Source organism: Eptatretus burgeri, chromosome 1 (genome assembly GCF_056783735.1).
Source record: "Eptatretus burgeri isolate ZD-2024b chromosome 1, Ebu_testis_v1, whole genome shotgun sequence".
Lineage (NCBI taxonomy): Eukaryota > Metazoa > Chordata > Myxini > Myxiniformes > Myxinidae > Eptatretus > Eptatretus burgeri.
The window spans coordinates 78,244,975-78,272,703 of NC_140961.1; the positions used below are offsets into that span (position 1 = coordinate 78,244,975).

A 27,729-nucleotide genomic window follows, 5' to 3' on the forward strand; every position below is an offset into this window, starting at 1 on the left:
TTTAGAGAGTCATGGAAGAGCTAAACAAGAAGATGCAAAGGTTCAACAGACATAAAATTAAGCAATTGGGGGGAGGGGAGGGGGGGTGGAGAGAAGGCTATATAATGCAAGAACACACAGATGCACCAAAGCACAAGAGTAATGGAACTAATGGTAAAAGGGGAAATTAATATCATAATGAACATATATATATATATATATATATCTCGTAATTAAACTCGAGAGAGGGAATTTATTCACCATACCAGTACAAAGTGGTTTATCCTTTTCAGGAGATGCCATACGAAATTTAATAGCTTTTCTTCAAAAGCATGTTTTGCTGCATCGATCCAACCTTGAAAATGCAAGTCGAAGGGCTCATGATTAGATATCCATTGTGTTCAGAGCCAAAAGGTATGATGATTTTGATGTTCCAACCTACATAAATCAATAAATTTATTTGAACAACAAGACATTCAACAGACCTGGATAGAAACTTAAGCCCAAACTCACTGGGGTCAAGTCTCTATCGAGGTCTTGCACATGTACTATAACGATGGTAAAGAACCATCTTTATATTACATATGCAAGGAAGATTTGTGGATAAAGGTAATTTGAGAAAAGGAGACGTAGGAAAGGGAAAAGGAAGGGGAAAAGGAAGGGGAAGGACCTGGAGAATAGTGCAGAGCAAAGTTGGAAAATATTTGAAGGAAAAGAAGGGGAGATAAGGACAATGTCTGGGTGTAAGAGAGATGGGAGAGTGATGAGACTCAAAATCACCTCCAACTCACCTCTTGTGGCCTGCCGAGTGGCGTAGCGCATCCCAGCTCCACTGCCACCTCCATGCTGTCTCTGTTGTTGCCGCTGTTGATCTTGCTGTTGCTGCCGCTGTTGACGGTCCCTCTGCTTTCCTTTCCATTTCCAGGATGTCATCTGAGATCGGGCATGACTGTTCCAATCAGCCTGGTCTTCCTTCAATCGCATCATCGTGGCCAAGTTATCCTTTGATCGAATCATCATGGTTGAGTCTTCCTTAGGTAGCAGCAGTCGCTGCTTCCTCACGAGGCCAACGGCAACAGGTACAGCTGGACATGGTAGCAGGGTAGATTGCAGGGTATCGGATGAGTCCTCAGAGTCCTTCGTCTCTGTAGCACCATGGGAATCTGTTAGATCACCAAATGGTTTGGCTCCCGATTTGGATGGGCGAGTCTTTGGAGTTTCAGGTTGTGCACACTCTGCAAAGCGGAGAGATGGGGAGAAACTTAAATAAATAAATAAAACATTTTCAGTGGAACAGAATCATTACACCCAATCAAACAGGCAATACAACAGTTAATCAGTTGGATCAGGGATTTACATAATCCTCTTGTTAACACTTGATCTATTTTGATAACAAAGGTGTGTAGGAGAGTTATTTCTGAACATCTGTTCTTGCCTACAAGGACCTTCCCTGAAAACAGCTGCAAGTAAATTATCTGTGCATTTGCAGTAAACAGTATATTTAGTCCATGAGCCAGCCATCGATATTGTGGAGTTGACCAGCAGAAAGGGGGACGAAAAGCTACTGCGTTCTTCAGTTCGGTTGATGTCTGTAGAAAAATTAAAAAACCTGATTGACATCTCAAAAAAAGCAGTGAAACACCTTTTTGGCAGTCATTTTGGAAAATCTGCCTCCGTTAATCCACCCCAAACCTACCTCCTTCAAATTCCCTGCTTTCCTTCCTGAAAATCCCTGTAGCGTCCATCTTGTATACTCCGTGTCTCCCTTCTACAGATCTCCTAATGTCTCTGTTCCCCACTGTTTTGTTCTCCCCTCTCCCGCCCCTCTTGTCTCATGCCCCCCTTGCTGTGCGTTGTGTGTTGGCTCTCATACAAGCCTCGTCAATGCATACAAAAAAAAATTCACAATAAATAAAAATAGGAGAACAGGAATTTTCCTCATCTGCCTCATCTGATCGTATTTCTGAAAATTGAGGATAACTTTGTAATGGCTGATCTAAGGCACGTACAACCCTGAACAAGATATGTTCGGTGTAAAATTTGGCACATGCCGGTTTAACTGTTGTAAATATTGGTCCATTTGGTTCTGAAATAATTGAGAAAATAGGTCAGAATTTGGAATTTTCTCACACAATTTTCTACACCTGGCTTACTGAAATATTTATGATATTTAACTTATTTAACATGCACATAGAAATGTTTTACATGCAGATATAAGGCAAAGTACGAGCTTGAATGCTATACTTCACGTTTCAGATAATGACTCGCATATTGATGAAGATATCCTTTCATTTGTCATCACTGTCTCATGAGTCCCGCTGGTTATGCTCTGGCTCTCATCACCACTGCTATGTTGGAGCAAGTGTGCAACTTGCACGCTGTTGTACATTTCAGGCCATTAATGATGCATGAGCAGTCAGTTGGCCGACAAGAGTGAGCACAATTGCATGAAATTAAACTGAGAACAACTTTGAGAGCAAGGGATCCTGTCATCCACTGGATAACAAAGCTGCCATCTTCACTTGTTGTTCATCTGTGCCCTTAACTGGGGTTGGGAATATCTGGCGAATTGACGAAACTCTGTCGCCATATGGCCGCCTGCCTGGTCATTAGATCGACGTGTGTGCTGTAGGAGTGTGTCCTCACATGGTGGAAGCTGTGCTGATTTGTGCTCCCCTAGTGTGCTGCGAAACATTTGGTGTCTGAGTTCATTAATTTGGTATTGCGACAGTAAAGTTGACAAACAAACCCCAGGATGATACAGAACACGTCATTGGTAATATTCCAGCTCGTTCCAAGTGATGTGAAGATGTATACAGAACACGTCATTGGTAATGTTCCAACTCATTCCAAGTGATGTGAAGATGTCTACGATCTTCTAATCATACAGGATGATTTTAAAAGCCTTCATCTTTCCTTGCCCGGAAAATGCACTGAGGGTGTCACATCCAGTTCACGAATGAAGTCTTATCAAGGATTTGTTCACGGCAAAACACCAAAGAATCATACCTTGGATGCAAGAAAGATGGAGGGACCAGTCCCCCTCTCTGTCAGCATGCAGCAATCCAAGTAGAATACAAGGGCACTCAGTAGAGTGCATACCGCCACCACGCAATGCCTGATCCATGAGAACATATCGGGCCCAATACATGTTTGAAATAACATGCTATGCACTACTATATCATTTTTGGCCCTATCCATGAATGGGGAAGAATCACTTTAAAAATTAAATAATCCTCGTGTCCAGATCTGGATTCGCATTTCACCAAAATCGAATCAATTCGTCCTTGCCGCACACCCAACCTGTCCAACAGTTTCATCCGAATCCGTCCACAACTTTTTGAGATTATCGTGTTATATATTAGTTTAGCCCCATCTCTCAATGGTGAAGAATCACTCAAAAAATTATCAGATCCGGATCCGGATTCAGAACTTCACCAAAATTGAATCAATTCTTCCTTGTCACACACCCAACGTGTCCACCAAGATTCATCATAATTCGTCCACCACTTTTTGAGATATTGTGCTATGTATCGTGTTGGCTCCATCTCTCAATGGTGAAGAATTACTTTCAAAATTCCAGTTGCCAAATCTGGATCCGGATCTTCACCAAAATCTAATCAATTCGTCTGTCACACACTCAAACTGTCCACAAAATTTCATCTGGATCCGTCCACAATGTTTTGAGATATCCTGTACACAAACAAACAAACAAGCAGTCATAGACTGGTACTTACAAAATTGTCAACTTGACCTCTGACCTTGTCTAATAAAAGCTGTCTCTAGAGAAGGTAGCGAAGCAAACCAGAAGTTTCTCCGATGATTCTGTACCAAACCATCAAAAATCGAATGTTTTGGATGTTTGACCTCACTGTGACCTTGACCTTTGACCGATTTTGACCAAAATCTAATCAGTGCTAGCCACCACCCTCCTGAATCACGTGGTGTAATTTGACATTGTAGCTTCTTCCGTTCTCGAGTTATCTGTACCAAACCATCAAAAATCGAGTATTTGACCTCACCGTGACCTTGACCTTTGACGGATTTTGACCAAAATCTAATCAGCGCTAGCCATCACCCTCCTGAATCACGTGGTGTAATTTGACATTGGTAGCTTCTTCCGTTCTCGAGTTATCGTGCCTACAAACAAACAAACAAACAAACAAACACACAAACAAGCAGTCATAGACTGGTACTTACGAAATCGTCAACTTGACCTCTGACCTTGTCTCATAAAAGCTGTCTCTCGAGAAGGTAGCTACGCAAACCAGAAGTTTCTACGATGATTCTGTACCAAACCATCAAAAATCGAATGTTTTGGATGTTTGACCTCACTGTGACCTTGAGCTTTGACCGATTTTGACCAAACTCTAAACAGCGCTTGCCATCACCCTCCTGAATCACTTGGTGTAATTCGACATTGGTAGCTTCTTCTGTTCTCGAGTTATCTGTACCAAACCATCAAAAATCAAATATTTGACCTCACTGTGACCTTGACCTTTGACCGATTTTGACCAAAATCTAATCAGCACTAGCCATCGCTCTCCTGAATCACGTGGTGTAATTTGACATTGGTAGCTTCTTCCGTTCTCGAGTTATCGTGCCTACAAACAAACAAACAAACAAGCAGTCATAGACTGGTACTTACGAAATCGTCAACTTGACCTCTGACCTTGTCTAATAAAAGCTGTCTCTAGAGAAGGTAGCGACACAAACCAGAAGTTTATTCGATGATTCTGTACCAAACCATCAAAAATTGAATGTTTTGGATGTTTGACCTCACTGTGACCTTGACCTTTAACCGATTTTGACCAAAATCTAATCAGCGCTAGCCACCACCCTCCTGAATCACGTGGTGTAATTTGACATTGGAAGCTTCTTCCGTTCTAGAGTTATCTGTACCAAACCATCAAAAATCGAATATTTGACCTCACTGTGACCTTGACCTTTGACCGATTTTGGCTAAAATCTAATCAGCACTCGCCATCACCCTCCTGAATCACGTGGTGTAATTTGACATTGGTAGCTTCTTCCGTTCTCGAGTTATCGTGCCTACAAACAAACAAACAAACAAACAAACAAGCAGTCATAGACTGGTGCTTACGAAATCGTCAACTTGACCTCTGACCTTGTCTAATAAAAGCTGTCTCTCGAGAAGGTAGCGACGCAAACCAGAAGTTTCTACGATGATTCTGTACCAAACCATCAAAAATCGTAACGTCAACCGAAGCAAAAATCTCCATTTCTCCACGCAATTATACCTTAACGTAACTCAACTACGCGTCTGCTCGAGCGCACTGCATCATGGGACGACCCGTGACGCGTCGAGTGAAATATTTTTTTTACAATCTTAAAACGTCTCCAAAACATCCGATTTTTACCAGAATTTCGACAACCGAGTTTTAAGCGTCCAAAGCGATCGCAAAAACCGAAGACAGAATTAAAATCGAAGTTAAAATGAACTCGTAACGTCGAGCGAAGCAAAAATACTCCATTTCTCCACATGAATTTATGGAATTGTGTTTGACCTCACTGTGACCTTGACCTTTGACCGATTTTGACCAAAATCTAATCAGCACTTGCCATCACCCTCCTGGATCACGTGGTGTAATTTGACATTGGTAGCTTCTTCCGTTCTCGAATTATCGTGCCTACAAACAAACAAACAAACAAACAAACAAACGGAAGTCATCAATATACTTACGAAATCTTTAGATTTCGTAAGTAACAAACAGAAACGAAAGGCATCAATATACTTACGAAATCTTTAGATTTCATAAGTAACAAAGAAACACACAGAAAGGGGTGAAAACATAACCTCCTTCACCTTTGGTGGTGGAGGTAATAAGCCATCTCCATGTATGGTATCCAAAAAGCTGCGAGTTGACCTCTGTTGTGTCATAAAACTTTCAGGCAAGCAAGAAACAGGTCAAGAATCATCCGACAGGATTTGTTAGTGATACCAGTATCGTGTGTGATGTGACAAATGTTCTGGTGAAGCTCAGACACTACCCAATGTTCTTCATTGCATGGCCCAGGAGCCACTGGCGGTCCGTGATGGGCTGAAGTGCGGCCCCTGACCTGTGGCCCATAATACGCAAATGTGAAAACACCCCATAATAATCTGCCATAAATGCTATCAAATTGACCCAATGGTTTCAAATGAGTGTTCCAATGTGAAGCATAATAAAAGCAACACCAGTAGGTGGCAGTACAGTATACAGTAAACCCTCAAATATTGTGGGTTCTAATATCGCAGGTTTTGACCGATCACGGGCAACCTAATGTCTTCCAATTTCGTTATCGCGGTATTTCATTTCAGCCAATCACAGTTTCTGAACTGAAATGAAAAATTGTCTGTGTCCACGTGTACGATTACCTCCCATTATGAGGCTTTTCTTGTTTCTCACGCACCGTTAGTTGTAATAATCAGACCAGCAATAGAACGAAGCTAAATTTAATAATGAATCATCATCAACCAGGAAATGAAAAACGGAGATCCCGTAATACTAGATGTACAAGATCTAGTAGACACACAACAATAAATAACGGCGCCCAAATGTAAAACAATGGACAAAATTAATTGTGCCAAAAGGCAGAGAAAAGTTATGACATTGTGCGAAAAAATCGAGTTGTGAGATATGTTGGCAAGAGGTGAAAGTGCGGCAAATGTGGGCCACCATTAGGGGATCAGGGATCAGTTTTTGTCAGTATATACACATGTAAAGCAACCTTTTCAAAAATGAACATTGTGAAAAGAAATCTGAGAACCAGATTGACAAATTAACATTTTCATTGCCTCACAAGGATTGCTGTATTATTATTATTGGAATATAATCTGTATTATTTTGCCTTAAGTCGGTGATACCTTAAGTAGGTGGCTTCGTATTACATTTCTGGTATCTAATAATTAAGCCTATGTTGTTTTATTGCACATGCGGACTTCTATTTAGTTAACCGAGCTGTTATATAACATAATTGCATGAATGATTGCATTATTTTGCCTTAAGGCCCAGTCACACCTTGACGTTTTAGCCAGCAATGGCAACGTATTAAAATGTATCTAAAACGCTGGCTTACGTTGAACTTTTGATGTTTTTTTTTTAAGATTCGGACGTATTCATAACGAGTTGGTCGTATGCATAACATATTAGTAATGGACACAGAACGTTTCGTTGTGTTATAGATAACTTATACCAACGAATGCTGAGCCTGTTGTCGGCCTTCACAACCTATGCCCAACGATAGTCTAACTTATGCATAGCGCGCTGCACGCATCGCCGACGATGACGTGACGTAGCTTATTAAAAGGCTGCCACACAATGATTCAAATCATAACCGCCGCAGAAATGGAAGTGTCAACATCGCAGTCACACCGTGGCGATCTTGCCAGCGTATGCCGACTTCTGAAAAATGCGTCTCAAACGCTGGCGCACGTCGAATACGGTATGGGTAAGTTTGGTATGCGTGAATAAAACGCTAAAGTACGCTATCATACGTCGTAGTAAGTGGAGTACGTCTTGTAATTATAAACGTGTTAAACATTTTACGACATACTTGCCATATGACACACGTTCCGCATGCGATGGGAATAAGTTGTACGCACGATATGCGAACGTTGGCACACGTCGACAAAAGCTACTTGTAAGGTACTCATAAGTCGAAACACTCAAGGTAATGGTTAGCGTCAGTGTTCCAGACTCCCTGTTTTTTTTTTATTTTTTTTTTGTTTTTTCTTCGGTATGACGGTGATGTTGACACTTCGATTTCTAGTGCGGTTATGATTTAAATCGTTGAGCGGCAGCCTTTTAATTGTATTATATTATAACCGCACTAGAAATCGAAGTGTCGACATCACCGTCATACCGAAGAAGAAGAAAAAAAACCCCAGGGAGTCTGGAACACTGACGCTAACTATTACCTTGACGTGTTTCGACTTATGAGTACCTTACAAGTAACGTGTGTCAACGTGTGTCAACGATCGCGTAACGTGAGTACAACACGTTACTCATAGGTTAGAAATAAGTTTCGGGTACGCTAAACATTACCTCGACGTGTTTTGACTTATGAGTAACTTACAAGTAACGTGTGTCAACGATCGCGTAACGTGGCTACAACTTATGGCCAGCGTTATGCGGAACGTGTGAGTCATATGCTGGCATACGTCTTAAAACTTCAAGCATGGAAAATTTGAGGACAACCGAAAAGTACGTTTAAAGCCAGCGTACTACGACGACGTATGGCAGTGTTTTTCAGCGTGCTCTCAATGTTATCAAAACTTACCCATAACGTATTCGACGTGTACCAGCATTTTACACAAATTTTCCAAAAATCGGCACAAGCTGGCTAAAACGTCAAGGTGTGACTGGGCTTTTACATGCGGCGTGGCGGCTCTCACACTGATATCTTATCGGCGAAAGTGGACCCCCTCTAAAAATAGTGAAGATCACTCACCCAAAGAGTGTAATTCAACTTCGGCAGATATTCAGCATGGTTGGTTTCTAATCATTCTTCAAAGCCTGACCATGCTAACCTCAGCGGCGCTTCATATGTCAACTTATGAAGACGGACAGCCCGGTTATCAATGTCTGATTCCACATTCAAAGTCGGTTATCCTGATTCCACAGCCAGATATCAAAGTCCAGTATCCCCAAACATCTTACCTACTGTGGATATCAAGTTGCAGATCGTATGGAAGTTCCCCGTCATCAGCACAATTCTCCCATACCTTTTTGGGTGTTTCCAAGACAACTGCAATGCTCTCAAGATGGAGAAATGGCTGGATAGAAATGGACTGTTGCAAGATTTCCTGGATGGTTGATAATTCAGTTGCGGGTGCATAAATTGTCGGAAGGTATCCTATCGCATCTGCCATCACTTATTTGTGCTCTCTTGTTAGAATGTGTAATCCTGTCAAAGAACTCGTTGTTTTCTCAGTTGTGTCATACACGTGCACCAAGACCCACAACAAGTCTGTTGACGTGCCTTCAGTGCTGCACTTGCATGCATTGCAGTCATGTCGGGTAGTACCGTTGCGGGTGGACTGTTCCTTTTCCCAATAATGAATATTAGCAGTTGTGCAGCTGGTGCCTTTATTGTGTGCTTCTTATCCTTCGTGGAGGCAGTCGTGACTGGTGTCGGTGGCGCACACGATGAGCATGTTTGTTGAACAGTGATACCGTTGACACGATGTGAGGTTCCTGCTCCATTTAAGGACTTCCTCTTGCCTGTCGATATTGTCAAGCATGGAGAGATGGACGGATGTACGCACATGGGAAGGGGTACTGTGTCAAACTCGACACTTTCCAGCTTTTCATACATAGTGCTGTCTATTCCTTCTAAACGAGAGTAGGAACAGGCATGAAAACACAATCCTACAGCACAGACGTCGATCTAACTACCAGGCAGCCATATGGCGACAGAGTTTAAGTTTAGTCAATTCGCCAGATATTCCAAACCCCAGTCAAGGGCACGGATGGGCAACAAGTGAAGATGGCAGCCTTGTTATCAAGTGGATGACAGAATCCCTTGCTCCCGAAGTTGTTCTCAGTTTGATGTCGTGCAAGTGTTCTCATGCTCTTGTCCGCCAATTGACTGCTCATGCATCATTAACGGCTTAAAATGTACAGCAGTGTGCAAGTTGCACACTTGCTCCAACATGGTCAGTGATGATGAGAAGCCAGAGCATGACCAGCCTGACTCATCAAACAGTGATGACAAATGAAAGGACATCCACATCACTATGCCATAATTACCTGAAACGTGGAGAACAGCATTAAAGCTCGTACTTGGCTTATATCTGGATGTTAAATATTTATTATATCTGCATGATAAATAAGTTGAATATCATAAATATTTCGGTATGCATGATGCCAGGTGTGGAAAATTGTTTGAGGAAAAAAACCTCCAAATTTTGACCTATTTTCTCAATTATTTTGGAATCCAATGGACCAACATTTACCCTCGGCGAAGGAGAGGGTATTGCATTTGGCTCCGTTTGTCCACACAGAACTTTAGTGTTTTTCTCCACAATTATTTTTTATTTTTTTTAAATCCCATTCTGAATTCGGTTTTATAAAGAGGACGTCATGGGTCACGTTGCTGATCAAAACGGGGTTTTATCAAAGCGGGGGGGTTATCAAAGTGGGGTTTTATCAAAGCAGGGGGTTTATCAATGCGGGGGGGAGGGGGGTTATCAAAGTGGGGTTTTAGCAAAGCGGGGCTTTTCTTTTATCAAAGCGGGGTTTATCAAAGTGGGGTTTTTATCAAAGTGGGGGTTCATCAAAGTGGGGTTTATCAAAGTGAGGTTTTATCAAAGCGGGGTTTATCAAAGCGGGGTTTATCAAAGCGGGGTTGATCAAAGTGGGGTTTTGTCAAAGCGGGGTTTTATCAAAGCGAGGTTTTATCAAAGCGGGTTTTATCAAAGCGGGTTTTTATCAAAGCGGGGTTTTATCAAAGCGGGGTTTTTATCAAAGCAGGGCTTTATCAAAGTGGAGTTTTTTTTCTTATCAAAGTGGGGTTTTATCAAAGTGGGGTTTTATCAAAGCGAGGTATTATCAAAGTGAGGTTTTATCAAAGTGGGGTTTATCAAAGCGAGGTTTTATCAAAGTGGGGTTTATCAAAGCGAGGTTTTATCAAAGTGAGGTATTATCAAAGTGAGGTTTATCAAAGCGAGGTTTTATCAAAGTAGGGTTTCTCAAAGCGAGGTTTTATCAAAGTGGGGTTTACCAAAGTGGGGTTGTTATCGAAGCGAGGTTTTATCAAAGCGGGGTTTTTTCAAAGTGGGGTTTATCAAAGCGGGGTTTGTTATCAAAGCGAGGTTTTTATCAAAGCGAGGTTTGTATCAAAGCGGGGTTTGTTATCAAAGCGAGGTTTTATCAAAGCGAGGTTTTATCAAAGTGAGGTTTTATCAAAGTGCGGTTTTATCAAAGCCAGATTTTATCAAAGCCAGATTTTATCAAAGCAGGGTTTTATCAAAGCAGGGTTTTATCAAAGCAGGGTTTATCAAAGCAGGGTTTATCAAAGCAGGGTTTATCAAAGCAGGGTTTTATCAAAACGGGGTTTTATCAAAGCGGGGTTTTATCAAAGCGGGGTTTTATCAAAGCGGGGTTTATCAAAGCGGGGTTTATCAAAGTCGGGTTTATCAAAGCCTGGTTTTATCAAAGCGGGGTTTTATCAAAGCAGGGCTTTATCAAAGTGGGTTTTTTTAAAATCAAAGTGGGGTTTTATCAAAGCGAGGTATTATAGAAGTGGGGTTTTATCAAAGCGGGGGTTTTTTTTTATCAAAGCGGGGTGTTTATCAAAGCAGGGTTTTTATCAAAGCGGGGTTTATCAAAGCGGGGTTTTTATCAAAGCGGGGGTTTTTTTAATCAAAGCAGGGGTTTATCAAAGCGAGGTTTTATAGAAGTGGGGTTTTATCAAATTGGGGTGTTATCAAAGTGTTTTTTTTAAATCAAAGCGAGGTTTTATCAAAGTGGGGTTTTATAGAAGTGGGGTTTTATCAAAGTGGGGTTTTATCAAAGTGTTTTTTTTTAAATCAAAGCGAGGTTTTATCAAAGTGGGGTTTTATAGAAGTGGCGTTTTATCAAAGTGTTTTTTTTTTAATCAAAGCGGGGTTTTATCAAAGTGGGGTTTTATAGAAGTGGCGTTTTATCAAAGCGAGGTTTTATCAAAGTGTATTTTTAAAATCAAAGCGAGGTTTTATCAAAGTGGGGTTTTATCAAAGCGAGGTTTATCAAATTGAGGTCTTATCAAAGCGGGGTTTTATCAAAGCGAGGTTTTATCAAAGCGGGGCTTTATCAAAGTGGGGCTTTATCAAAATGGGATTTTATCAAAGCGGGGCTTTATCAAAGTGGGATTTTATCAAAGCGGGGTTTTATAGAAGTGGGGTTTTATCAAAGCTGGGTTTTTATCAAAGCGGGTTCTTTTTTAAATCAAAGCAGGGCTTTATCAAAGTGGGGTTTTATAGAAGTGGGGTTTTATCAAAGGGTTTTTTTTTTAAATCAAAGCAGGGCTTTATCAAAGCGGGGTTTTATAGAAGTGGAGTTTTATCAAAGTGGGGTTTTTATCAAAGGGTTTTTTTTAAAATCAAAGCAGGGCTTTATCAAAGCGGGGTTTTATCGAAGTGGGGTATTATCAAAGCGGGTTTTTTTTTTTAAATCAAAGCAGGGCTTTATCAAAGCGGGGTTTTATAGAAGTGGGGTTTTTATCAAAGTGGGGTTTTTTATCAAAGCGGGTTCTTTTTTAAATCAAAGCAGGGCTTTATCAAAGCGGGGTTTTATAGAAGTGGGGTTTTATCAAAGCGGGGTTTTTTTTATCAAAGTGGGTTTTTTTTTCATCAAAGCAGGGCTTTATCAAAGCGAGGTTTTATAGAAGTGGGGTTTTATCAAAGCGGGGGTTTTTTATCAAAGCGGGGTGTTTATCAAAGCAGGGTTTTTATCAAAGCGGGGTTTTTTTTAATCAAAGCAGGGGTTTATCAAAGCGAGGTTTTATAGAAGTGGGGTTTTATCAAAGTGGGGTGTTATCAAAGTGATTTTTTTTAAATCAAAGCGAGGTTTTATCAAAGTGGGTTTTATAGAAGTGGGGTTTTATCAAAGTGGGGTTTTATCAAAGTGTTTTTTTTTTTTTAAATCAAAGCGAGGTTTTATCAAACTGGGGTTTTATAGAAGTGGGGTTTTATCAAAGTGGGGTTTTATCAAAGTGTTTTTTTTTAATCAAAGCGGGGTTTTATCAAAGTGAGGTTTTATAGAAGTGGGGTTTTATCAAAGCGAGGTTTTATCAAAGTGTATTTTTTAAATCAAAGCGAGGTTTTATCAAAGTGTATTTTTTAAATCAAAGCGAGGTTTATCAAATTGAGGTCTTATCAAAGTGGGGTTTTATCAAAGCGGGTTTTTATCAAAGCGAGGTTTTATCAAAGCGGGGCTTTATCAAAGTGGGGCTTTATCAAAATGGGATTTTATCAAAGCGGGGCTTTATCAAAGTGGGATTTTATCAAAGCGGGGTTTTATAGAAGTGGGGTTTTATCAAAGCGGGGTTTTTTTATCAAAGCGGGTTCTTTTTTAAATCAAAGCAGGGCTTTATCAAAGTGGGGTTTTATAGAAGTGGGGTTTTATCAAAGGGTTTTTTTTAATCAAAGCAGCGCCTTATCAAAGCGGGGTTTTATAGAAGTGGGGTATTATCAAAGCGGGTTTTTTTAAAAAAATCAAAGCAGGGCTTTATCAAAGCGGGGTTTTATAGAAGTGGGGTTTTTATCAAAGTGGGGTTTTTTTTATCAAAGCGGGTTCTTTTTTCATCAAAGCAGGGCTTTATCAAAGCGAGGTTTTATAGAAGTGGGGTTTTATCAAAGCGGGGGTTTTTTTTTTATCAAAGCGGGGTGTTTATCAAAGCAGGGTTTTTATCAAAGCGGGGTTTTTTTAATCAAAGCAGGGGTTTATCAAAGTGAGGTTTTATAGAAGTGGGGTTTTATCAAAGTGGGGTGTTATCAAAGTGATTTTTTTTTAAATCAAAGCGAGGTTTTATCAAAGTGGGGTTTTATCAAAGTGTTTTTTTTTTTAAATCAAAGCGAGGTTTTATCAATTTGGGGTTTTATAGAAGTGGGGTTTTATCAAAGTGGGGTTTTATCAAAGTGTTTTTTTTTTAATCAAAGCGGGATTTTATCAAAGTGGGGTTTTATAGAAGTGGGGTTTTATCAAAGCGAGGTTTTATCAAAGTGTATTTTTTAAATCAAAGCGAGGTTTTATCAAAGTGGGGTTTTATCAAAGCGAGGTTTATCAAATTGAGGTCTTATCAAAGTGGGGTTTTATCAAAGCGGGTTTTTATCAAAGCGAGGTTTTATCAAAGCGAGGTTTATCAAAGCGGGGTTTTATCAAAGCGGGGCTTTATCAAAGTGGGGCTTTATCAAAGTGGGATTTTATCAAAGCGGGGCTTTATCAAAGTGGGATTTTATCAAAGCGGGGTTTTATAGAAGTGGGGTTTATCAAAACGGGGTTTTTATCAAAGCGGTTTCTTTTTTCAATCAAAGCAGGGCTTTATCAAAGCGGGGTTTTTATAGAAGTGGGGTTTTATCAAAGGGTTCTTTTTTGAATCAAAGCAGGGCTTTATCAAAGTGGGGTTTTATAGAAGTGGAGTTTTATCAAAGTGGGGTTTTTATCAAAGGGTTTTTTTAAATCAAAGCAGGGCTTTATCAAAGCGGGGTTTTATCGAAGTGGGGTATTATCAAAGCGGGTTTTTTTTTTTTAATCAAAGCAGGGCTTTATCAAAGCGGGGTTTTATCAAAGTGGGTTTTTTTTATCAAAGCGGGTTCTTTTTTTAATCAAAGCAGGGCTTTATCAAAGCGAGGTTTTATAGAAGTGGGGTTTTATCAAAGTGGGGTTTTTTTAATCAAAGCAGGGGTTTATCAAAGTGAGGTTTTATAGAAGAGGGGTTTTATCAAAGTGGGGTGTTATCAAAGTGGGGTTTTATCAAAGTGTTTTTTTTTAAATCAAAGCGAGGTTTTATCAAAGTGGGGTTTTATAGAAGTGGGGTTTTATCAAAGTGGGGTTTTATCAAAGTTTTTTGTTTTTTTAATCAAAGCGGGGTTTTATCAAAGTGGGGTTTTATAGAAGTGGGGTTTTATCAAAGCGAGGTTTTATCAAAGTGTATTTTTTAAATCAAAGCGAGGTTTTATCAAAGTGGGGTTTTATCAAAGCGAGGTTTATCAAATTGAGGTCTTATCAAAGTGGGGTTTTATCAAAGCGGGTTTTATCAAAGCGAGGTTTATCAAAGCGGGGTTTTATCAAAGCGGGGCTTTATCAAAGTGGGGCTTTATCAAAATGAGGTTGTTGCAAAGCGGAGTTGCCAAAGGCGACTTGGCACCCAGCCATAACTGCTCGCAGTTATAAGGCACATGCCTCTACTTCATATTAATATTGTTTTGTAATAACATTAATCTTATGCTCTAATCACTGGTGCTGTTATTATTTTTGTTGTTTGAAGAATCATTGGAAAAACGCCACAATTAGCTATCTTAACATGGATATACACCTTAACACTGATTTCACAAAAGGCTGAGAACTCCCTTGGGGAAAGGGGTGGGGGGAAATGGGTTGGGGGGGGGAACGAGGTTGCCACAACCTCCATCATGTGACCCTTCATCCTCCTGTCAAGTTTGGCTGGGATTGGATAAATAACAACCGAATGTATTGTGGTGAAAAAGACAGACAGACAGACACCAAATTGCTTATTTTAGTATGATGGCCTCCAGTGATACACTTGACATATATAATTCCTTCAATATTCACACCTCTTGATGTCGGTGATCTTCATCAAACGACATCGTTTTATTCCTCCAATACACCACTAAAGGGTAACATCGTGCCAAGGAGCTAATGACCAATTAGTTTGAGTACATATTCTGTCTCGCCTGGTATGACGACAAGTTGACATCACGCAGCTTTACAATTCAAAGCACGTCAAAGTACCTCTTGGATGAAAATTCTGGACTTAAATCATCGTCATTCTCCAAGCCAATGATGAAGTGACATTGAAGTTGAACTTGCCAACAATCTTAGGTCTCACAATGGTCACTTGAGGTCTTGCACTCGGTGAATGAGTGGTTCTTTGTGAGAATAATCTTAATAGAGCATTCTATATAATTTTTTGCAGCAACAATAATCATGTGATCCACCACCACAATTCACATGACACCAACTAGTCCACTACCCACCACCAGACCCATATAAAATATTTTCTCGTGAATGTCATAACTTTACGAGGGATCAAAGTTCTTGAAAATTAGTGTGGACAGCCACACCCCAGAAAATGATGCAACCAAGCATCCACAGGCTGCATATGAATAAATAAATAAGTATTCACAGACCTGCATTAAACAGTGCATATGCATTGCTACCCAAGTGCCTGATCTCTGTCCCAGTCTCATGTTCATGCGACTTGTCTTGTCCCCACGAGCAGTTTTAAATCTTCGTTTCAGAACCAGATCAAGCTGGCAGAAAACATCCTTGTCCCAGTTAGTAGTTGCCAAAGACAATATCATTGCAATATGCACAATTTGTGGGTGAGGTTTATACCTTGTGAAAGAAGCGTGACCATGCTTCCCAGGGCAGGTGTTGTGTTTTCAGTGTGTACTTAAACTAGATGGAAGCCCAGTTTGAGATCACCACATTGGTCAAATTATATTAACAGCCAACCATAGACAAAGCTTGAAGTAGAATGAAGAACTATTCTTACTGGTAAAGGTTAATGTCTGTCTGCGTTGGTGGACAGCTAGAACAATTGATGAAATCAACAGGACGCCAATGGAGTTATGCTAATCGCTGTGGGAAGCAAGGAGAAGCTGATGTTTCAGGCGTTAACCCTTCGTTGGAGCAAAATATGGTGAACTCCCAAAATGAAGAGTTAACACTTTTTTTTTGCTCCGACAGAGAGTTAACGTCTGAAACATCAGCTTCTTCTTGCTTCCCACTCCGGTTGACCGACCTCGATCAATGTCCTGTCGATTTCATCCATAGACAAGGCTTATTTAATGCCATATTCATCAATTCTTGTCTACAAATTGCCATAAGCCTCAATCAGTATCAAGGTTAGTTGCAGATTTACACTTTTTCAAAACAAAGAAGAAAAAAAGTAACAAATGCAGCCACAGATAACACCTCCATGGCCACCAAAAACAGAGTAGTTCAAAAGGACGCATCCTGCAAACAAGGAACGGCCGTGTTTGTGGCATCAAGACAGTATATTGTTTGTTAATTCTGGTGCAAAAAGTAGCACAAATGGCACACGACATTCGTTTTGCCTTTATCCTGCCTGTGGGCTTGTCTCCCTGTGTCAGTGCAATTGGGCTGTACTTTCAGGGCCCACCACCTCGTGTCATCTTTAATCTTCACTCATGGTATTTCTTTTCCTTGTTGACATCTCTCCCCAGCTCCCACCACCAACTTCTTTCTATCTGTGGGGTTTTCTTTTCCATCACACCCTCTTTGTTCTTACATCTCAAGTCTGCCTGTTTCCCATTGCACCACAGTCAATATGATACTTCTGCTTGCTCTTCCATGTGCTGGTTATTCATGTAAACAAAAAACAAATATCCATATTTTGCTTGTCTATCTGTGCATGTGTGAATTCATATAATGTAAGATGGTGTAAATGATGTGTGAAAAGCCTCGCTGTCTGTTGCAGCAGCCATTTTGGTTTTTAATTGTTAACACCAAAGTGAAGTTGTCACAATCACGCATCAAGCTAATTTTACCCAACCATATAGCATTACATTTGTACAAGACGGCACTCACTTAGCCCAGCCTTTGCTTGGGGAGATTCCTTTTTCCGGTGTGATGGATCAGGAGTTCGAACCTGCCTGGGACTCTTTCCACAGCTAAGCTCCCTGCGGGGAGAGGCCTTTTCCCCTTCCTCTCCCAAGTCGATGACCAGCTCACTGTCTGAATCAACATCGAGATCAAGGGAAGGTCGTGGAGATGTGGTATGCTCGTGCAATGGCTCTCTTGACTTCCTTTCATCCTCATCCATTCTTGGCTTACCATTCTACAGCAGAACAAGATGACAAACGAGTCACACACGATCACCGATCATTCCGACACAACATGTTATACTAGCAATGACTTTCATAGATGAGGACATGACGTTCCATCAAATTAAATATCTCCATCTTCCAGCGACTTACCAAAGTTTTCTGGATTTCTGTTTTTACCCTTCATTTTTGGTGCAATACTATAGTATCGTAACACAGCTGTGACAATTCGGAACAACCTCGGAAGTAATAAAACGATACAAGGAAACTGCAGTGAAACGGTGTCCAGGATGAGTAAATACTGATGTGCAGCACAATACAACATGGACAATTTGACTGAACAACAGAAGCTCGCGTGATAATCAAATGACAATTTTTTGGAACTATGATTAGTTATAAAACGTAGTTTTTTTCATGTGCAGGAGCCTTGTTGGTTTTAGCTCGATAAAAATCGATAAAACAAAATTTATTTGCTGATAGATGGGTGGGTGAGTCGTTCAGAAATCACATTGTAACTATCAATACACATCAACTAAGTTTGGATAAATATACAGTGGTTTGAAAAAGTATTCACAACCCTCCTGCAAAGTTTTCACATTTTGATGCCACCTGAGCTTATTTCATGAAGTTTTCAAATCAAACTTAATATGTATAGTCTTCACAAACCACTCCAAAGTGATAAAGCTAAAAAAAAAATGCAGGTGAAATGTGAATAAATTCGATTAATAGAGAAAAACAAAATGATTCTCAGTTGCGTGAGTATTCAAACCCTTTGCCTAATGAACACTAAATCACTTCAGGAGCAAATTATTTGTTTGATAGGTTACAAAATAAGTGTAATAGGTTTCACCTGAATGTAATCGGCGGTTGAACTTAAAAAGTTAAGCTCCCTCACCTATCTCGAGTTTTAAGGTGCAACTCACTTGGTCAACCAACAAGGTAAAGATAAAGACCAATGAGCTTTCTGAAGAAGTCAGACATAAAGTGGTGGAGAAGCACTGTTCAGGAGAGGGTTATAAGAAGATTTAAAAGTCCCTCATTATATCTTTGAGTACGGTGAAATCCATCATAAAGAAATGGAAGACGTTTCATACCACCTAGACTCTACTCCAGATCAGGTCGCCCATCCAAACTCAGCAGCCGGACAAGCAGGAAACTGGTTCAGGATGTCACTGTGAATCCAAATGACTTTGAAAGATCTGAAGGTTCTATGTCCAAGATGGGGGTCAGTGTTTATCAATCCACAATATCCTGTTCCCTTCCCAAAGCTTGCCTCTATGTACAAGTGGTAATAAAGAAGCCATTACTGAAAAAATACATCTAAAAGCTTGTTAGGAGTTTGTGAAAAAGCATCTTAATGATACTACAGGCATGTGAAGAATAATTTTGTGGTCAGACGAGACAGAAATTGAACTTTTTGGTCAAAATTCAAAGAGTTACATCGTGCACAAACCTAACACTGCACATCGACCAGTCGACATCATCACCCCTGTCAAGCATGGTGGCGGTAGCATCATGTTATGGAGCTGATTTTCATCATCAGCGACTGGTAAGCTTGTCAGGATAGAAGGGACAATGGCTGGTGCAAAGTACAGGAGAATCCTTGATGAAAACCTCCTTGAGTCAGCCATGAATATGAAACTGGGTTGGAGATTCACATTTCAGCAGGACAATGATCTGAAGCACAAAGCTAAAGCCACGATGGAGAGACTGAATAAGAAGCAAATGAATGTTCTTGAGTGACCCCCCCAGTCAAAGTCCTGACTTGAACCCAATTGAACATTCATGGCGAGACTTGAAGATTTCAGTCCATCGACGATCCACATCAAACTTGTCAGAACTAGAGCAATTTTCACGTGAATAATGGGCAAAGATTTCACCATCTCGTTGTACAAAGCTGGTGGAGACCTACCCCAAAACACTCATAGCAGTCATTGCTGTAAAAGGTGCTTCCACCAAGTACTGACCTCAGGGGCTGAATACTTTTACAACCAGTGAATTTTGATTTGTACATGTTTTTTGCAGGTATTCCTGACATGTAACCTCCTTCAACGATAACAGTGTTTAGTTTGATCTCTTCAGTTATGAATAAAAAGGTTCATTTGGAAAAAATTGTTTCTGCATAATTCATCTAAATATGGCATTATTGGTAGGGGATACTTTTGCAGACAACTGGAGATCTATGAGGCTTACACAGATCAGAGAAGGCCTTTTAAAAAAAAAAAAAATGCAAAGCATATACAGTATACAAGGATGGTAACATGATGTGAGCATACTGCAGGAAGAAATAATTTCACAAAAATAGTCATTTAGATAAGAGTCTTAGAAAATTGCAACAGGTATTGTTCACATAAAGGTTTATAAAAGCATATACAGGAGTAAGGATATGAAACCAAGAAAGAAACATGTCCATCTCTCTGTAGTGTTCTGTCTGAAAGCAGGTAATCATTGCTAGCAAAACAGCCTCACAGCAAGGATTACATTGGGTGGTTTGTTTTTGCCTTCCCAACAGTAGTAAGGGCTGGCAAGAAACTGGCAAGAAACTAGAATTTGTCACATGGTGCCAGTGATAACTCGCCTACCATTTACAAACTTGAGCGTACTTAGCATCCAGCAACTAATGTGAACAGACTGGACACCCGGCTTAACGTCCATGCAAAGGACAGCACACTTAGTGGTGCAATGCCCTGTCTGCGAATCACCAATACAACAGTTTATAGTCAGACTAATAATCGAACCCAGACTAGACAGCTCAAAGGTAAGCGTACTACACCTCTGCAGCAACCTCTTAAAGCAGGAAACATCACACCAGGGGCAATTCTACAACAATATTCAATCATCTCTTAATTCTTCTGGACTCGTCTCCATACTCGTTTGCTTTGTTTTATGTTTTTTTACGTTCTAAAGGACCATTATATTTTCTGACAAGATAGCGGTGTGTTAACTGACATGAACGTATCACCCTGGAGAATCTTTTCATTCTGTGAGTGGTTCAACCATTAACTATGCAAATGATATGGAGAGACTGCAAAATAAATTCCACTTTCCTTGCCTTTCATCATCCTCCATTTTTCAAACCTTCTGTCTTTACATGCTTCATTACCTCTGCCACCGAAGGTGAAGGATGTTATGTTTTCACCCCTTTCTGTCTGTTTGTCTGTTTGTGTACAGGATATCTCAAAAAGTTGTGGACGGATTCAAACGAAACTTGGTGGACAGGTTGGGGGTGTCACAAGGAGGAATTGATTCGTTTTTGGTGAAGATCCGAATCCGGATCTGGATATGAGAATTATTTTATTTTTTTTAAGTGATTCTTCACCATTGAGAGATCAGGCCAAAAACGATATAGTACTGTATAGCATGATATTTCAAAAATGTATTGGGCCCGATATGTTCTTGTGGATCAAGCATTACATGGCAGAGACATGCGCTCTACTGAGTGCCCTTCTAGTTTTTACCTGCAACATGTCACAAGTCTACAAGAGCTCTGCATTGCTGTTGTTGTTTGGGTTCTTGTTGGGGGTCGATTTTTGAAATGTGCACCCATTGGTTGGACAGCTTCCGGATCACACCCACATTGGTTGTTTGACTCCAACCACTATGGCATGCAGCCGAAATGATTTGGCCACCACTTTGGTTTTTATTGTGGGCCTAACACATTTGGCCTGAAGGCCTCTGCTGATTATATACTGTACGGTTTTGTTGCATCAGATTTCCATTGGCTTTGTTTGGGTCAAGTGTTGATGATGTGGGACCGCGAAAAATCTAATCATATGTTGAATAATAGGTTTAATCAAGCCCGTCAGAACGCATGGCATGTGAGAACGCACGGTAATCAAGCGTTACGGGAATGAAGCGTTACGCTACGTGTTACATAATCAAGCGTTACGGGAATGAAGCATTACGCTACGTGTTACATAATCAAGCGTAACGGGAATGAAGTGTTACGCTACGTGTTACATAATCAAACGTTACGGGAATGAAGTGTTATGCTACGTGTTACATAATCAAGCGTTACGGAAATGAAGTGTTACGCTATGTGTTACATAATCAAACGTTACGTTACATTATTTTAAACAAGCGTTACGTTATGTAAATTACGGGGAAAAAACAACACAGAATTACGTAGTTTCTGAACGGCCCCATATTGGGGCGAAACAATCCGTGTCCATGTGACAAGTCAGCTCGTTCTGATACAACAGTGGCAGAGGTTTACATGGATGAGAGGTGTCGAGTTAATCTTTTAATAGGGCATTAAATGTGTGTTTCCCATTCGTGCTGTTCATCTTCCTGTCCATTCTGATTTTCTCTGTTTTCTCTGCAACCGCTTATCCGATTGACACAACATTTTCACCACAGGTGCGACTGACTACTCATGTGGAATGTTTTAATGATAATTATGATGTCGTAGGTCACGTGGTATGGCAGCCATGGTGGAAAAAAGAAAACCGTTGGACCTCTATCTCCGAAACCACTCCATGATAACAAAAAAAAGATTGAAGCTTGGCACATGTCAAGAACTCCCTAAGGGAAACAAGTGATTTTTTGATATCAGAGGTGGCTTCGTTATGATGTCATAACTGCATACAATGAACCCTTTATCCAATCAGAATGAAACTTTTTGAGGGTGATCTAAGGCTAAAATGTATGGGGGGGGGGGGTTATGGGGAATGATGACATCATCAGTCACATGGTTAGGCAGCCATTTTTTTTTTAAAACATAAAAGCCTTCAAAAATATTCTTCTCCAAAATGGTTGAACAGATCGAAGCAAAACTTTACAGGTACGGATCGCCTATCCGTGAGGACCAAAAAGTTCTACACCGATGATATCACAGGTCATTTGGTTTGACAGCTGTGATTTTTTGAAGAATAAACCTTTAAAAATAAACTCCAGAATGGCTTGACAGATCAAGGGGAAACTTCACCCACATGTTCCCCAGGCCTTGAGGATACCATGGTGTTCAGGAATAATTAATAGGTCACATTGTCTGGCAGCCATATTGGATTCAACAAAAATCTTTTTAAAATTACTTCTCTTGAACCGCTTCAATCGACGTAAAACTTCACAAGTATGATCTAGCGGTTATGGGGAATATAGGTTTTAAATTTCAATCTGATCGGACACATGGTCTGGCAGCCAGAATTATTTAATATTTTGAATCTGGTTTCGAGGATTTAAATCAAACTTGGTACAAGTATCTATCATTACGTAAAACGTCGAAGAGTGCTCTTCTAGTTGGTAAATAATTTCAGCAACCTTGCATCGATTGTGTCCTCTCGCTTAAAAAAATAAAACAAAGACAATGCAATTAAAATTTAGTGACTTTCATTGCTCGACAGCATTGCTCTTTCAACACACCATTGTCAAAGCATCCCCGTTTGTGACATTTTTCAGTGAAATATGAATACAGAAAACACTTAAATATGGTGGGTTTGAATATCACAGGTTTTGACCAATCACGGGCAACCTCTTATGTACCGATTTAGTCATCATGGGTTTAATTTCGACCAATTGTGGTTTTTGAGCTGAGTTGTGACGGTTATCTCCAACCACAATCTTTTTGTTATTTCTCAAGCAACGTTAATAATGACGCTGAAGCGTAAAACGATGGAGAAAAGTGATTATTGTTTGCAGTTTCAATTTTACACACATAATTAGACTTTGCATATATAATTGTAAATCAGTGGCACTGCTGTGGTGCAGGTGGTAACTCAGACATGCAGCGTGCGTACAGTACTGTACCCATCTATGCGTTAATACGGTACTGCGTCCGGTGGAATCATCATCAATTCCTTTGTTTTTGGTTGTTATTGCCCTTCGTGATTTTTAACCATGGCTCCCAAAAGGAAAACTGTTGCTATTGGTGAACTAAGTGTAAAAAAGTAGAGCAAAGTGATGGCATCTAGACTATAAAAGGAGCTGTGCATGCGAATTCCACCCATTGGTTGGACAGTTTGCCTGATTAAACCCACAATTTCTAAACTATGGCTACCAACTTAGGAACCTTTCAGAATTACCTTTTCTCTCAAGCAGCGCTTTTACTGCAGAGGTTATGCAGGCTTGCTAATATTTCCGACAATTTTTTTCTTAAATTTGTGACAGGTTTCTGTCAATTCAGTGATAGCGTGATGGGGGTCATTCAATTTTCTGCTGTTTCAACGTGGGAATTACCGTTTGCTTTGATGAGTGGGATGAAGGTGAGACTAAAGATGGGACAAAAAGGAGGGGGGTTGAGGACTTTCAGTGGGAAGGGGAGCATTGGGGGGGGGGTTTGAAGGATTAAGTGTGGGGAGGGGATCATTGCCTTAGGGTTGGGAGGGGAAGGGTGAGGAGTTGGCGTCTGGGGCTAGGGAGCAAAGATGGGACAGAGCTGGGGGGAGGGAGGCTGAGGGTTTTTTGTTGAAGAGTTGTCACAACTGCATATGTGAGTTTACCCACAGTAAATCTTGTGTGTGTGTGTGTGTATGTGTGTGTGTGTGTGTGTGTGTGTGTGTGTGTGTGTGTGTGTGTGTGTGTGTGTGTGTGTGTCAGTCACTGTCGGGGAGGGGAGGACGCTATCACCCGACGGGTAATGTATAGGTGATTGCTCATGCTAGTTGACTCAGAAAGTGGAGGTATTGGATAACCTTGGTCGATGTGAGAGTGTGTTTGTTTTATTTATTCACTGGTTTCAGAGCTGCAGAACGATTTATAAAAGAAACACATCGAAAGATCACAAAAGGAAACGTTTTAAGAGATTACAGTACGTACAAAACAACCCAGTATAACCCTTGCTGAGGAAGCTACGTCAGGAGAGAGAGAGAGGAGAGAGAGGAGAGAGAGAGAGAGAGAGAGAGAGAGAGAGAGAGAGAGGAGAGAGAGAGGAGAGAGAGAGAGGAGAGAGAGAGAGAGAGAGGAGAGAGAGAGAGAGAGAGAGAGGAGAGAGAGAGGAGAGAGAGAGGAGAGAGAGAGGAGAGAGAGGAGAGAGAGAGAGAGAGGAGAGAGAGAGAGGAGAGAGAGGAGAGAGAGAAGAGAGAGAGAGAGGAGAGAGAGGAGAGAGAGGGAGAGAGAGAGAGAGAGAGAGAGAGAGAGAGAGAGAGAGAGAGAGAGAGAGGAGAGGGAGAGATATTCAGACAAATTACAGAACAGAAAGGAAGGGCCACATTTAACCTGCTTCATTGCAGCAGGAGACTTCATTGTAAAACTGATTGAAATTTATTTTACATGATTATTTCAATTGTGAGGTGTTTATTTTTGGCTGCCACCAACCTTCCTCGATATTTTATCAAAGCCCAGGAACCAAACCCCCTTATTACTATACAAAATTGGTTTTAACTATCATGCTTTTGAATATTGTGGCATTTTCCAGGAATGTAACCCCCGTGATACTTAAGGGTTTACTGTATGTTGGATATTTTTGATGAGAAGAAAAATTGAATTTTCCAGATCCAACCAGTCAACTATTGACGATTTTGATCAAAACGGCTCCCTAATTCATGTGACTAGCTGAAAGGCCCATCCATCTACGACAGGCACTTAAATACTGTTCTTCTCTAACAGCTCATATAACCATGTTCTGTAACTGTTGCATTGTTTAATAAGGTTCAAGTTAAATTATTTTGTGTGCAAATATATCTTTACAATTACATCTTCGCTCAGTTTCACATCCACTTCTGGGCGAGCACACACACTACCAAGGGGGTGCTATTTCGGTTACACACATGAATGTATACCCACATATGCAATAGCTACATTATAGTAAGGTTGGGCATAAGTGATTCTTGACCTGAAGAGTAAGTATTCTCAAAAGGAGTTTCTCAGCAAAAGAGATTTTGTATGCCAGCAGAATGGAGTCCTGTTTATGGTAACCTACATTTAAATATTTGAAGAGAATTGAGGTTGGGGGAGGAGTGTATGCCTGGTGTTGGCTTAATGGTTAGGGTGGTGGCCTTGGGATCTTTGGCTCCTGAGTTCAAATCCCCCTCGGGTGTTGAATTAATACAAGGTGGGGTTGACTCTGTCTGGCATCCTTCCGAGGTCAGCAAAATGAGTGGCCTGCGTCGAAGTGGCGACCCGTCCAGGATTGTACCCACTAGCCAAGGAGGCTGCTTAAGCAGCACCAACACTCTGCACAGAGTATGGTCCCAATGGATGGATGGATGTGAGGAGTGTGTGTGTGTGTGTGTGTGTGTGTGTGTGTGTGTGTGTGTGTGTGTGTGTGTGTGTGTGTGTGTGTGTGTGTGTGTGTGCATTCTTACATGAATTAAATATATATTATGCCTTTGACAATCAGAGAACTGTATGGTGCTATTTAACATGTACATTCTAAAAAAGCAAAGAAAAGGGTTGCGAAAGTTTGTTCCAAATTATCATGAGACATCACGTGTTCTGTCTTGGACTGACAAAATAATCTGAGCCATCACTTTTATTAACCTCCGCCATCTTCGAAGATGGATGGAGGTCACTGTTTTCACCCCTTTGTTTGTTTGTTTGTTTGTTTGTTTATTTGTGAACAGTATTACGGAAAAACTCCTCGACAGATTTCGACGAAACTTGGTGGGGGGAGGGGGGGTTAGGTATGGTCCAAGGATCATGCCATTAAATTTTGGACTTGGTACCCCCCCCCAAAAAAAGTTAGAGAAAAAAAATATTTTTTTTTTTGCATTTCTACATGTTTTAAGTGATTTCCAACCCCCCAAAAAATATTGTTACCCCCCCCAAAAAAATAGAGAATTTTTTTTGCATTTCTACATGTTTTAAGTGATTTCCAACTCCCCCCCCCAAAAAAAATTGTTACCCCCCCAAAAAAAATAGAGAATTTTTTTTTGTATTTCTACATGTTTTAAGTGATTTCCAACCCCCCCCAAAAAAAATTGTTACCCCCCCCCAAAATTTTTTTTTTGCATTTCCACATCTTTTAAGTGATTTCCAACCCCCCCCCCCAAAAAAAAAATTGTTAGAGAAAAAGAATGTTTTGCAACTTTTTTTTTTCAACAAAATTTCGATTTCTTTTTTTTGCATTTCTACATGTTTTAAGTGATTTCCCACGCCCCCCCCCCACCCCAAAAAAAAATATGTTGGAGAAAAGAACTATAACTCTGTCAGCACTGTTGACATCATATTTAATGAATAAGATATAAGGTTCACTTGAGTGACCCAGCAGTATTGGCGGCGGAGGTTTTGCACTCTCCCAAGTGCTCCCCCTCTAGTCTATTTTTGTTTTTACTGAGCACCTCTATTACCATCAAAGATCTTGAAATTGTACATATTTTTTTTTTGTTTTCATGACAAAGCATCCACTCATTAAGCATCAACTCATTCCAGAATTTTCAAAACTCAAAAGGCCATAATTTTTTTCTCCCGCAGACTTCCTTGGTTCTTTCCCACCCAAAGTAACCTGCAAAAACCCACGAACCTGTATTGGCTCCATACAGCTCACGTCGTCTTTCATCTTCCCAGAAGCCTCAGATTCTCCATCACCAGCTCCCTTTTTGCCCAGTCCAACTGCTGCTGCACTTCCCGGGTGTACTTCTTTCACTTCTCCACCTCTCCTCATTTTTTCTTCATGCTTTTCTTCCTTTATGTCCAATTTTGATGATTCCGCTTTTACTTCAACGACTTTTCCATCATTATGCATGTCATCCTTTCCCCTTGTAAGATGCTCTTGCTTTACTCCTTTTCCTGCCTGTTCCGTGTCACCAGATAAATTGCAGTTTGCGTCCGTGGTTGTTGTGGTGTTATCCGCATCCCTTCGACCGTTGTCCCCACTCTCCGCCTCGCTCTCACTTGAGTTCTCTGACTCTTCCCACTCTTCTCCTGTCTCAGACAAGCGATCAATTCCTGGGGGGAGTAACAGGAAGTTTAGGGGTTTTAATCTTTCTCTAATGGCACACCGGTGCACTGATTAGACAATGACTTATTTTAATGAAAAAAAGAGTTTGTTAAATAACAATGAAGTACTCCAGAAAACGTTTTCTAAACTCATACAGCATTGATCAACTCTCCAAAAGACAAAACACATTTGCTTATATAGTACACTGCCACGTAATTAAAATCGCTATATTCTGAAAAATATTTCAGAGCAATAATACAAGGATACCCAATTACAAACAAATAAATGGTAAACTAATGACGTGAGATATGAAAATACGAGGCATAATAAAAGTTCTTATAATGCACTCTTAATCCACAATGCACAACAGAGAACAATGAGTTTTGGCTTCACTTCAACCTCAATATATGGTATATAA

The 27,729-nt window shown here is 40.4% G+C and overlaps 1 protein-coding gene across 18 annotated transcripts in view; it reads right to left on the minus strand.

The window, feature by feature from the left end:
- Positions 1 to 27,729, minus strand: part of LOC147034800 (MYND-type zinc finger-containing chromatin reader ZMYND8-like) — a 138,940-nt gene that overhangs the window by 39,307 nt on the left and 71,904 nt on the right. For all 18 annotated transcript variants that reach the window (XM_085889532.1, XM_085889453.1, XM_085889547.1 and 15 more), the window contains 3 exons: positions 26,895 to 27,319; positions 17,262 to 17,511; positions 771 to 1,214 (listed from right to left, as the gene is read on the minus strand). In XM_085889532.1, coding sequence (XP_085745658.1) covers positions 771 to 1,214; positions 17,262 to 17,511; positions 26,895 to 27,319 — 1,119 coding nt within the window. The remainder of the gene's footprint in view (positions 1 to 770; positions 1,215 to 17,261; positions 17,512 to 26,894; positions 27,320 to 27,729) is intronic.